Source organism: Sinocyclocheilus grahami, unplaced genomic scaffold (assembly GCF_001515645.1).
Source record: "Sinocyclocheilus grahami isolate Dianchi unplaced genomic scaffold, SAMN03320097.WGS_v1.1 scaffold175.1, whole genome shotgun sequence".
NCBI classification, from domain to species: domain Eukaryota; kingdom Metazoa; phylum Chordata; class Actinopteri; order Cypriniformes; family Cyprinidae; genus Sinocyclocheilus; species Sinocyclocheilus grahami.
The window spans coordinates 788443-802219 of record NW_015505354.1 but is presented as its reverse complement, the minus strand read 5'-3'; the positions used below and the strand labels follow the sequence as shown (position 1 = coordinate 802219).

Sequence of the window (13777 nt, the reverse complement as noted above, 5' to 3'; positions counted from 1 at the left end):
AGCTGCCCAGTCTGAAATGGCGCAGGGAAGACAAAATGGCCGCCGAGCGCTCCCGAGAGAGGCGGGCTCTCATCTCCACCGAGTCGAAGCACACTCCCAGATGTTATATGTTATAGACTGACTCGGGGCGAGAATGCTCTTCTACATGTTGACCTAGGGACTTAGGGACTCCAAGTGACGAAGCAGCGTGTCTATATGGCTGACTAGCGTATCCCGGGACTGAGCTAAAATAGTCCAGATAGCCAGATAGTTGAGAATGCACATCCCGCTCGCTCTGAGAGGGGAGAGTGCTGCATCCATGCACTTTGAGAAAGTGCGTGGGTCCAAAGCCAGCACGAACGGGAGAACAGAGTATTGGTACACTGTGCCCTCGAAAGCAAACCTCAGAAAGCGTCTGTGATGCGGTGCTATCTGAATGTGAAAGTACGAAAGTCCACGGAAGCAAACCAGTCCCCGGGCCGAATTTGCGCCAGGATCTGTCTCAGCATTATCATCCTGAATGGACGCTTGCGAAGCGCTCTGTTGATGGGCCTGAGATCTAGAATCGGGCGGAGTCCCACATCTCTTTTGGGTACCACAAAATAGCGGCTGTAAAACCCGCTCTCCAGCTCGCTCGGAGGGACTCTCTCTATTGCTCCTTTTCCGAGCAGACTGCATACCTCTTATCTCAGAACCAGGGCATTTCAAGGCAATGTTAGAGACTGCACCACACCATTGAAACGGGGGGGTCTGCGTCTGAATTGAAGGGTATACCCACGCTCTATCACACCGAGTAGCCAACGTGAAATCCCCTGAATAACTTCCCACGCGCTCAGGAACTGACATAGCGGCTTGGTCGTTGGAAGTGCCAGCGAGTGCTGCGCGACTATAACCTGTGTGGGCGGCGGCTCTGCACTGCTTTGAGGCGGGGCGAGCGGCACCGCATTGACTGAGTGAGGAGGAAAGAGCTCTTTTTGTGAGAATGTATGCATTTTTATTGAATGAACATTCAACACACAAACATTCCAACACATGAACTTGTGGCACTTAGGAGCCGGGCTGCTCGCGCACTCTCCTCCTCTCTTCAGACCGTCAGGACGACAGCTTAGCAGTCGGCGGTGGGCGAGAGTCACGTCACGGGCTCCTCTGCTGGCCATGGCGTTTCCTCCCGGGACCCCACGCCTTCCTCCGAACATACGACTCCTGGCAAGGAGCGGTAGCAGACACCGCTGCGGTCGCTGGCCTGGGGTTAACCCTCCGTTGGGAAGAGCCAGATGCTGACAAGGATCTGGATCTCGCCATCTGGTGCTGGAAAGTGCACCTTGGCGTCACGTGACTCATGGCTTTGGCGTGCTTTTGAGCCTTCGCAAAGCTCTCAATAATGGACTCCACAGCATCACAGAAGAGGCCGGAGGGAGTCACAGGAGCGTTCAGCTGCACTTTACGGTCAGCATCCTTGAGGTCAGCCAGGTTTAACCATAGGTGCCTCTGAAGGACGACCATAAAACCCATGGCCTTACTCACGGGGTTGGGAGGTTGACCGTTGGGGTTGGAGGAGCGGTAAGACGATGCTCACCCCAAATAGGCCGCGAGCCACATCGCAGCAGGTCTGGAGCACGCGGGCCGGCAGGTCCGCTCAATGCCTGCAGTCGGACTTGTCCAGCGCCGCCTCGGCGTGGGCCAGGCCCAGGCAGACGACGCAGTGGTCGTGTTGATCCGGCGGCTCGATTGGTCCCGCGCAGATCTTGCAGATTGTTGCCATAGTGAATTCAGTAGGTGAAGTAGAAGATTCTGACGTAATTGTCGCGTACACTGCATTTTATACTGCCTCTCGAGCTCCTCAGTTTTTGCATGCGATTTGCAAACTTTGCAACAATTGGCCAGTCATTTAGACTGCCGTTAGCCAATAGGACTTCATGAAAGGTTGGAAGGGAAGGAGTTCCCATAATGGAGAAATGTCTCCGTGATGTCTCGTGAAAGCTCGAGAGAGAACTGATATTGGCCACATTTAAAACAACAATGTGAACAGCTACACAAAAAAAAATCGGATTTGAGAAAAAAAATCGGAATTGAGCGCTAAGGCTCGCAGTGTGAACGTAGCCTAAATCATTTACTTAGACTCGTTCAAACCGTTCTAACACACGAATCACTAGCGTGGCTGTTCGGAGACCTTTGATTCTGTATTGGTGGAGCAAAAATAGACCAAATATATAACAATATGTCTTCAAAACGTAAGAAGATAAATATAAGTTCTTGATTATTTAACATATATAATAGCAGCACCCAAGTCAAGTAGTCAGACTCAGGACTCACTAGGTTTAGCTGTCGTGAGGCACAGTGCTTCCTGTTTTTCGTATCCATGGCGATGGTAGCAGCCATGGATCTTTCCAAAATGAGGAGCTTCGATCTCTTCCACACTAAACCTCCGGGTGTCTGCAGTGCTCAAAGGGAAACTATAAAACAATGACAGTGTACAATGGTACATATGACAGCCCCACATTATTTTAGTCTGTATGACGTTAAGATTTAGGGAACAAGAGGCTCTCAAGTTAATTCATACATATCTACACACCCACTCACACATGCAACATGCATGCGTCATCTTTATTGATCCTATATGCATTCACAACACAATTAACACCAGCACATGACCAATGCAAACCTTAGCTGGTACTTATTGATTTATTGTCAAGTAGCAAGTTATGAATAACCACGGTAAAATGACAAGCAGAAACATGCACACAGCTTTCTAATATAATAACAGTGCTTATGAAAGTAATTTAAATGGATGGACCAACAACATCAACTGTTTATGCAAATGGTGTTATTAAACAGAAAATGGAACAGTGCAAATGTTAATACAAAAATGAGAAGCAAATGTCAAGTGTTTACATAATAAAATTGAGTCGATTAGTGTAAACACATTTATTAAGGCAGGCCTCATTGCAGCAGTCTGTAATCATTAAAAGCCCCCATCCCTTGCCGACTGAACGGATTTCGATGGATTTCTAACTTTAACACTTCAGCAAATACGTAATGATCAGTAGCACATATAGAACAGCCGTCACGAGTACTTTCAAGGTGAATTTAAATTAAGTAAAGCAGGGTTTGTAAACAGTGAGTTGCTTGGCATGATATTATATAAGTGATTTGCACTTAAAAGTAAACTTTCAGACATAATATGCACAAATCTATGAACTAAAATGATAAAATAGGCTATAATCTAGAACAACGGTGCTCAGTCTGGCTTCTGGAAGGTGTTGCACACTTAATTTTTTGTCCATCATTTTTATCAGCTTGGTGAGATGGATCTGATGTGTTAGAGTAGCGTTGGGACATAACTGAGCAAACTTGCTATAGAATATAAAGCCACAACAGCAGCAGTTACATATCCTGACATCCTCTTTTAGGTAGTTTGCTAGTTCTAAATTATATCGTAAATCATGCAAAACTCTAAAAGCCATCAACATGCAGATTGTCAGAGTCAGACATCAAGGTCTACATATGCTGAATAAGTTTTTATCAATCAGGATGCATTTGGTCTGTTGAGACATGTCACATGGTGGATGATCACAAGCAACGGATGAGACTCCTGCAGGTGTGATGATGCAGATGGATGGCAGACTGTGATTGGATGCGAGCATTCAGCGGTCTATTTTACTAAGGTGAGCAGCTCATCCAAATACTCTGTCACATGCTCACAGCGCAGTCATAACTTTGTCTCTGTGCACGATTGACACACTCCTGCCACTGCGCTCAATCAAACCGCTCTCACCAAACCCACTACTGCTCGCAGGGGGTCTGTCCACATTGGAGGGTCTAAATCAGACACATATGCACATGCAGGTGAAACACAGATGAGATCAGCCTACATTTTGTGATTTTTTAAAAAATTTTTTACAGAAACTGAAAGATTGGCAGAGGCTTTATCTTTCAGTTTTGGTAGATAAAATGTATACCTGTGTGGTGGTGGAACGTGTCCCAGTTCCATAGGCTGTATGTATAGGGGAGGGGTCAGACTAGACTGATGTGGTCTTTTCCAAGGTTCCTGTGCAATTGGAATGTTGTGTTTATACTGTAGGGAAAAAAATATGATTCATATGAGTGAAGCCTCTTGCCAGTTACTTCAGCATTAAGAACTTAGTCGGTTAATATCAGTCTATGTTAAAAAAAAACTATCATGCTATGCTCATAATTTTTTTTCCCTGAATGTTATTTGGAGAAGTGAGCCACAAGGCTCAGGTTTTCTACAGAACCCTAAAGGGACATGATAATGGGGAAAAATGTTATTTAAATGCTTTCGCATTCTCTTGCTGAAGTACTGTGTTGTGCTGAGAAGCGCTCTCTTGCAAAACTTTTTCTTGTGCCTTCTCTTGAAAAACTTTACATTTCCCTGAGAAACTTTGCGTTTGCTTGCAAATTTTTGTAAAAAAAATAAAATAATTTACATATGCTAGTTAAAGTTTCTTGGGAGAAGGCGATACTAAAAGCACTGAAATTACATTTTTTCCCCATCTCATATTAGTTTTCAAATTTTTTGCAAATGGTCTTCAAATATGATGTTCATCTTGTGAAGGACCCTAAAACCTCCCAAGAATATATTCTAGCACTTTTCACAAGAAATATTTCACAATAAATGGAGAATTGTGACTTACAATCAATATTTCCTACTGTTGCACGGTCTATAAAATAAAACAACCATAATTTTGGACCAGTCTTTAAAAATAAAAAACAGATTGAAAACATTAAAAATATAATTTAATAAAAACATATTCAATTAATATGTAAAATCTTGACAGCCCTAAAACCATTTACAAAATAAAAAGGCCTTAAAACACCAGTCTAAATATCCCTGATGTAGCTACTAAATCCCCACACTTATTTTTTACAGAAATAATCATATAAAGGATGAAGGATATTGAAAGAGTACCGGTGTTAAGCTTGATTCAGGGCTGGTCTGTGCACTACAGAATGGAGAGAGAAACTTTGATTACACAATCAAAGCAAAAATAATTCTACATTATTCAAGCACAACAAAAATAACTAAATAAGCATGTTTTTATATCAGAGTGCTCACAATTGTGTTTGTGTGGCTTTACCTTAGATGTGGATGTTTTGCTGGAGTTATGGCTGTGAAAGACAAAAGCAGTCATATAAACATGACATATGTGATGTGATGTGATGTGATGTGGCACTTGTAATAAAGGTGCATTTAAAGGCTTTAGAGTCAGATGCGGGGCAGACACGCAGATTAAGCATGTCAGAGATGCATTAGGTTGATTATTGAAAGAAGATACGGCACACAGACCTACCCTTGACCATAGACTGGGCCCGTGAGGGATATCTTTTACTTGGTCTTCTTTCAAAAGTGCTTGCTCTCCTGACTTTACCACTGCGTGTGGCCTGATATTCAGTCCTTCCACTGTAAACACAAACAACATGACACTTAAAAAAGGCGACAGTGTAAGTATGTTGCCAGAATAGGTGTACGTGTGTGTATGGACCTGAATCTGAACCGCGAGCCGAGGCGTGTGAAGTCACTGTGGTTGCTCTTGTTGTGGGTTGGCTGTCTGAGCCGGAAGAAGGCGTGGCTTTCGACTGCACACTTCCATAAGTGCTTACACTCCTGAGAACTCGAAAGCTGAAACACAAACGTGTGCTCCTGCTCTCGGCCCTGCATGCACAAACAATACACGTGCAAAAGAAAGTTTTAGAGCACTTAAAAATATAGAGCAAATTATTGCAAATTATTCATGAATGTTTTAATGTTAAAATTATTTTATATTAAATTATGTGAATGATTAAAAAAATGATAAAAAAAATTATGTGAAAAACTTGAACAAAGCTAAAGTTCAGCTAAATATTTAATTGTTTCTCCCACCTTAAAATGTATTAAGAAATATTAAACTGTATTGTACAAGTATGACTCCACGGCAATAGTGATTATTTTACCAGCTTATGTAAACATATCAACCAAGGCTGAAGGACCCTGGTCTAGAGTGTGAGCACAGATAAGTGAGTGCAATTTTGTGTAAGTAAAACTTACCTTTTCATCATCCTCGACCACCTCTAATGTCAGTCGGTTCTTCTTAAAGTCAAGACGGGTTATTTTAGGCCTGAATGGAAACATTTACATACATCATGTTGAGATAGAAAATATCTCAGCCATGACTGAAGGGTCAAGACCCAGCTACTAGTCAGAACCACTGGGGTGTATCTGTGAATCTCACCAAAAGAAGAGACCAATTTTGCTGGATCCCTCGAAAACAAGGATTCCAGTTGGTGTGAGACCCAGAGCATATTCTCCTCCATCCCGTCCCTGCACGACAGTATAGAGCACTTTTACACACCATCTCACATGTATATTACACAGGTTTGACTGAACAGGTATAATAAATACACTACCGTTCAGAAGTTTGGGGTGGGTATTATTTTCTCTTATTCTTATTCTTTATTATATAAGACTGCATTTATTTGACCAAAATACAGTAAAAATGGTAATATTGTGAAATAGTATTACAATTTTTAACAACTCTTTTCTGTTTTAATATACTTTACAATGTAATTATTATTATAATAATTATTGTTGTTGTTATCTATGTTGAGCTGTTGTGCTGCTTAATATTTTTGTGGAAACGGTGATACATTTTCTTAGGATTCTTTGATGAATAGAAAGTTCAAAAGAACAGCTTTTATTGGAAATAGAAATATTTATAACACCATAAACTGGTCAATTTAATGCATCCATGCTGAATAAAATAATTCATTTTTTTGTAGGGCTGCACGATTATGACTAAAATCATAATTGTCGATTATTCCCTTGAAATTGCAATTGCGATTATTAATTAGGATTATCACAATTTACAATGAATGATGTTTATATCATTGTTTAATAATTCTCCTATTGTGAAGGTATAATGAAACCAAGAATTTGTATATGATCTTAAAATTAATCCTTGAAATCCAAGTACTGGAAGGATGTAAATGAACTAAAGGGAGTGATCTCACCTTCACAAAGTGCATGTCCACTCCATACATCTCCAGCCACTTGCACTTATTCAGGAAATTCAGCTCAGCTTGAGAAGGACTCATTCCCCTGTAGAGAGATGTTCTGGTGAACATTCAAACTCATGAGCCGTAAAGAACACCATAACTCATCATTCAACTCTTTGTCCAGCGCCCCGTCATTTCATGGCTAGACTACAGCAACTCCTTCTTGCACAGCCTGACAGCATTTGCCATATGTCCCATCAAGCACATCCAAAGTTCTGCTGCAATTGTTATTAACCCCTGGAAATCCTCTTACATTATACCTCTGCTCTGTGCTCAAATATCTACACTGGCTGACAAAATCTGCAAGAATTCAATTCAAGCCATTATTTCTGTATTGCACTGAATGTTTTCAACCCCCGGGTCTGTAAAGTCTCAATTTCTCATTTCATTTCCAAGAATAACAAACAACCCAGACACATTTAAACAAATGCGACATCTCATCTGTAGGGAAAGTTCTTCAGCTGAGCACGTACTTGAACAGTAGCACGCTGACTCTGATGATTGCTCTTAAAACGGGGTCAAATGCAGAGCTGAGAATTTAATTAAAACCACAGGGAGGCCTAGTTTTCAGTTCATGTTCAATGCATGTAAACAGTTCGAGTGTGATTATCACTAGCAAATGAAAGTGTCCAAATCTAATTAAGCGAGACCAAATCTGACACTTCAGTCAATCAAACCTTCATTCAAAACACACAAGCACAATCTTACACTGTGCAATGTGGCAAAGCGTCAAGCAGTAAATCTCTGTTAATCTTACTTTCTGTCCTAACCAGACTGTGACTGTCTGAAAACAAAACTACATTTTGTTGGTCGCATGCTCGGTGGTTCAGTGCTTTTATATTAAACATTAAATGTGACCCTGGACCACAAAACCAGCCATAAGGGTCAATTTTTTTAAATTGATATTTATACATCATCTGAAAGCTGAATAAATAAAATAAAGCTTTCCATTGATGTATGGTTTGTTAGGATATGACAAAATTTGGCCGAGATACAACTATTTGAAAATCTGGAATCTGAGGGTGCAAAAAAATCTAAATATTGAGAAAATCGCCTTTAAAGTTGTGCAAATGAAGTTCTTAGCAATGCATATTACTAAACAAAAATTAAGTTTTGATATATTTATGGTAGGAAATTTACAAAATATCTTCATGGAGCATGATCTTTACTTAATATCCTAATAATTTTTGGCATAAAAGAAAAATGGATAATTTTGACCCATACAATGTTTTTTTGGCTATTGCTAAAAATATACCCCAGAGACTTAAGGCTGGTTTTGTGCTCCAGGGTCACAACTGTTTTCTGATTGGCTATTATTAGTCAAGTTGCATAGTACTTTCACTTTCAATCAACTTGTATATCAGGACATGCAGTACTGCTGCCAGAATAAAGGTTCTTTAATGGCACCAATGCTACCATGAAGAACCTCTAAATGTAAGTTTTCTATTGCACAAAAGGTTCTATATAATGGAACATTTACGTCAGATTATTAGAATACTCTTCACAATCAGAACAAAAATGGTACTTTTAAATAACTGCTCACTTAAAGGTTCTTTGGGGAACCCAAAATTGCATTGCTACAAAAACCTCCTTTTGGAAACTTAATTTTTAAGAGTGGTGGGTAGGGATAAGAAATACTGACTTAGGTGGGGTTACCTGCACTCAGCCCATTTGTGGTAAATATCCGCCTCCATCAGCTCTGTCTGTTTGGGTGAAAAGCGAAACTCTGATACCAACACAATAGTGTGCTCTAATGGATCACAATCCCCAAGTTCACCTATTAACACATGAAATAGAAAGAAATGGAAATGAAAAGGCAAAAATCTGCTATAAATATGCAAACATATGAAAAAAGAGTCCAAACTGCCCATAAATCACACAGAACTCACTTTGTAAGCAATAAGCCCCGAGTTCCACAGTCACATCATATGGACACTTTAACCTGTTCGGGGAAGAAGAAGAGACTTAATGACCCTTAAAACAGCCACTAAACGTGTTTGCAGCATATAAAAGGTAACATTCAAAGCAGTCAGTGGACACAGTTTTCAAACAATGGTCAAAATCCACTTCCGTAAAACGTGAGATGACGAGACCGTGTTTATGTAAGAAAGTGTGTGCCCCCTGTGTGGGAAAGTGTGTCGGAGTGTAACTGTGCTCTTAAATTAGAAGCTGTGTGTTGGTTCTCATTGGAGTTTCTTTTATTAAAAAGGAGCAGAGCAGCACCCAGGAGACCAGACCCAGATTATACACACTGAAACAGAGCTTTTATTGGACCCCGGTAGAAACCCTGCCTCACTGTGTGTGCACGTAACAGAGGGAGGGTCAGAGGTGTGACACAGGGCAATAAGGGGGATATGAAAGGCTCCCTTTTTCTACTGCGTGTGCATGTTTGTGCACGTCTCACTGTGAGGTAAGCGTAATTTCTTACTTGCCGGACAGTATGTCTTGTCTAAGCTGCAGTACGAAGAGATACCTGCAAAAAAAGTGGTCAAAGTCAAATATTATAGTGCAGATATGATACCATACATATAAGGGATGAACCATTAAAAATCTGGCGAATATGATAAGCAGATAATTATTTTCATGTTATGGTTGATAAATATAAAAACTGTATACTAATTTGTCAAAATAAATAATTAAAAAAAAACAGTAAAAATAAATAAATAAATACACACACACATATATATATATATATATATATATATATATATATATATATATATATATATATATATATATATAAGGTAATCAAAATGTAAAAATAGAGGAAATGACCATGCAAAACTGAACACTGACACATACAGATAAATTGAAAAATCTCTAATAACAGCTGATAACTGATATATCATGCATTGCTGATACATTTTTTAAAATAATTCACCCAAAATTAAAAATGTTGTTTTGTACTCACACTCAAGAGTATTTCAATCTTCTGAAGCAATATCATAAATATGTTTAACTACGTCACTTCAGAAGACAATATAGTGCATGAACCCTATGGACAACATTTATTATGTTTTTATAGCGCCTTTTGTCATTTTGGAGCTTGATAGCTGCAGGTTTCATTCACTTCATTACGTGGAGATGAAAGCATATTGTGGAGGCAAACATCTTTTTTGTTTCACACAAGAAAGTCAGTCAGATTTTAACAAAATGGGGATGATTAATGATGATCATTTCGATTTTTGGGTGAACTATCCCTTTAAAAATCTCAGTTAGATGAATTAAAGAGCTTTACAAGACAGACAAGGAAAAGGCATATATGACAACTGTTGTTTACCTGGTGAACTCTTCATGAAGGTTATTGGGCTCTGAAGAATAGAATTTAACCCTGAAAAACAATCTGTATGGAGGTCCAACTGCGACAGAGAGATTTTAGGAGTAAGAGTATGTGTATACCGGAATGAAACAGACACCCAATGTCAATGACTATGAAATTTGTACATACATTTTAAAGGGAAAAAAGACAAGAAGCTCTCCTTTAAGGTTATGAAAGATGGTTGTCATAGAGACAGGCATAAGTCAGCTAATGTTGATTCAGTGTGACTCAATGGCTTTTAAAAATGTTGTAAAGCGGTTACGCTATAATATAGAAAAATGCCAGAGAATCTATGGACTCATTTCACTGACAACATAGTCTTTTTTTGGATTGCACACAAGTTGCATGGCCTGAAATATTTTAAATCGGTGCTGAAATCAAATTATATTGATGCTATTTCCATCTCCCACTTTCTCCATCCAACAGCTTTCTGTTTAGTGATCTACGTGGGGTATGTCTTGCACAGCATACATAGGGATTGGCTCTAGTCACACCCATAGTATACACTCGTATACACTTGTCACTAGTCACTAAGACAACAGTAAATTATGAGCCCAAGGTCATCAACCATCTGTGACCAGCCAACTAAACAACTCCACAATAACTACTTGTATATGTGTGTGTATGTGTGTGTGTATGTGAGAGAGAGAGATGTCTTATCACTACTCACATCTAATCTGCTTTTTGATGGGCTTGGCTGCATCCAACCATTGCTGAAAACATAAGGAAATGTAAAGAAAAAGAGAGCAGAAAACAGCATGGGAGGATTGGGGTAGACAGTGTGAGGGAGGGAGAGGGAACAAGACAAAGAGTTTGTTATTAGTCTGAGTGCTGAGAAAAAGAAAATCCTGTTGTTGTGGTTGATGTTGAGCGGCTGTTTCACACTGACACTCTCCATTTCTCATTTCTGGTCTAAGAGCTGCAGCTTATAAAAAAACAGGTCACTGCCACACACACACACACACGTGCACGGACGCTCATTAAGTGCCACTCACCGCAACCTGCTCTGGGTCCATGAACTGCAGACCGAAGTAATCAGCCTCCACCAGATCCAAATGATACATAATCTGATCAAACAGATCCTGTCCCTTGGAGTGTTTCTGAAACACACATTTAAAGCACAGATAAATCACTAAGTGTGGAAAGCTCGGGGCATCACACTGATCTTTTGACAGTTTAAGGGGACACCTGTGGAGCACGTTGGAAGCAAGAAGTTGCTCCAGTGTGCCTGCAGGGCTTGATGGCCCTGATTAGCCACAGAGATGTACATGCTACATTGATTTTCATATGCACTCACTACAGCTGAGTGATATAGCTTAAAATATCTCTGAATTCATCTCAACTCATTTTAGTCTTTTGATAATGTTTTTCTTTTAATCAGAAGAACTATAATTTTTTTTAAATGTTTGATCAAGAATTTATATACAATAAAAATCTAGTTAAGCATAAACAGATAAAATAAATACAATTTCAAATTTAACATTTTAAATGAACACAAAGAAGAATATATATGATCATTTTCATAGTTACCAATATAACAAAAACAGAAATCTACACAACTACCAGAATCAGTAAGATTTTTCTATGGAACAAAATTAATATTTAGCAAGAATGCATTAAATTTATACAAAAGTAACGGTAAAAAACATTAATAATCCTGAAGAATCCTGAAATAAAAATATTAAATATTAAGCAGCAAAACTATTTTCTACACTGATGATACTAAGAAATGCTGTTTTTGAGCACCAAATCAGCACGTGTTTTAATATTTCACAATATTACCATTTATACTGTACTGTTCTTTATTTAGCCAAATAAAAAGTGCTTCAGAAATGTTGCAATATTCATGCTTAATTTTTAAATGGCCAGCAAAATAATTTCAAATATATTGTAAGTATTACATATTTTGTCCTAAACCTAGTCTTATTACAAAGCCATTGAATGGATAATAACAATCCCAGAGCACCTTCAAAGGCCAAAGAGAGATCAAAAGTCTCTATTATCTATTTCATGCTGGGTCTAGATGAGGGGGACCACAAAAGCACACACAAAGGAAAAACTCTTATCAACTATTCTGGAGATAACCTCTGTTTTGTGATGGTCAGTTTATTTTCAAGGCCAGCATTCCACTGAGACCCAAAACTCTCAGCGAATGCAAAGAATTTGGAATTTAGCTATTGATTTGTTCCATTTTACGGAGCTTGATTGATTTCTTTTGTTGGTTGTGAGGCGAAGGAGGGAGCACATGATGAGAATAGGCCATGGAAATGGCAGGAGCTCCCTGTTATGATGAGCATGAGGAGAAGTATTCCCTGAGTGGAACTCAGCCAATCACAATGCACGGTATCGTGAGTCAGCATCTCTACAGAGTAAAAAAAAATTAGTCAATTATGGCAATGCCTGGAAGTTCCCCCAAGTCAAATGTTAAATAAGCTGCTAATAAAAGTGGCCTCCAATTTTCCAAGCCATTTTTTTTAGTTGCGCTACGATTTAAAAGTTGGGGGCCTGTAAGATTTTTATTTATTTTTTCCCCCAAAGAAATTAATATTTATTTTCACAAAGGATGCATTAAATTGATCAAGAGTGACAGTAAACTACAAAACTTTGTTACAAAAGCTTTCTAGTTGAAATAAGTGTTGTTCTTTTGAACATTCTATTCCTTAAAGAAATGTCACAGTTTTCACAAAATATTAAGCAGCACAACTGTTTACAACAGTGATAATATTAAGAAATATTTCTTCAGCACCAACTCAGCATATTAGAATGATTTCTAAAGGATCATGTGGCACTGAAGACTGGAGTAATGATGCTGAAAATGCAGCTTTGCCTTCAGGAATAAATTACATTTTATTCAACCTCTTAGTTTTAATAACTTTTTGTAACATGTTTTGCCAAATAAGTGTGCTTAAATGTCACTAGGATTTATTTAATTTTGTTATGTAATGCAGTGACAAGTGTACCTTAAGTGTCCAAATACTTTTTTTGAGCCATTGTATAAGCTTGATACTATATGCTGTAAAACTTTAAAAAATGTCAATTGTAAAACCAAGTCCAGCTGCCTTGCCTGAACGTACTTAATACTACAATACAATACAATCCTGAAGGATTTACAGATAATGTACTTATTGTCTTTCAATTGAAAGTACTTGTCTATTGTGCTTGATATATGATTGATAAAGGCTCTACACCTTGACATTTATAAGAGTGCCACAAGGCGCACACACACAGACGTAATCTAAAAGAAAATGCACACACATACTGTATATAATGTTGCACACAAACCAAGGCCGGAGCAAAAATAGCTTGAAGTGTCAGAGGAGAGTGGCTGGATTTGGGACACACCCTGAGGGGGGGGTGGTGGCTATTATTCTCTTTGATACTTGCTGCTTAACATACATAAATCAACATATATTTCAGAGCTATTCT

The 13777-nt window shown here is 38.9% G+C and overlaps 1 protein-coding gene across 1 annotated transcript in view; it reads right to left on the bottom strand.

Annotated features, from left to right (window-relative positions):
* The window catches only part of epb41l4b (erythrocyte membrane protein band 4.1 like 4B), a 29101-nt gene that overhangs the window by 12426 nt on the left and 2898 nt on the right, over positions 1-13777 (bottom strand). The window contains exons 2-16 of the mRNA XM_016283519.1: positions 11347-11451; positions 11022-11064; positions 10313-10391; positions 9461-9505; positions 8922-8974; positions 8689-8809; positions 6988-7075; positions 6210-6298; positions 6026-6095; positions 5484-5653; positions 5292-5401; positions 5079-5109; positions 4910-4943; positions 3939-4054; positions 2293-2432 (exon numbers count right to left, since the gene is read on the bottom strand). Coding sequence (XP_016139005.1) covers positions 2293-2432; positions 3939-4054; positions 4910-4943; positions 5079-5109; positions 5292-5401; positions 5484-5653; positions 6026-6095; positions 6210-6298; positions 6988-7075; positions 8689-8809; positions 8922-8974; positions 9461-9505; positions 10313-10391; positions 11022-11064; positions 11347-11451 — 1294 coding nt within the window. The remainder of the gene's footprint in view (positions 1-2292; positions 2433-3938; positions 4055-4909; positions 4944-5078; positions 5110-5291; positions 5402-5483; positions 5654-6025; positions 6096-6209; positions 6299-6987; positions 7076-8688; positions 8810-8921; positions 8975-9460; positions 9506-10312; positions 10392-11021; positions 11065-11346; positions 11452-13777) is intronic.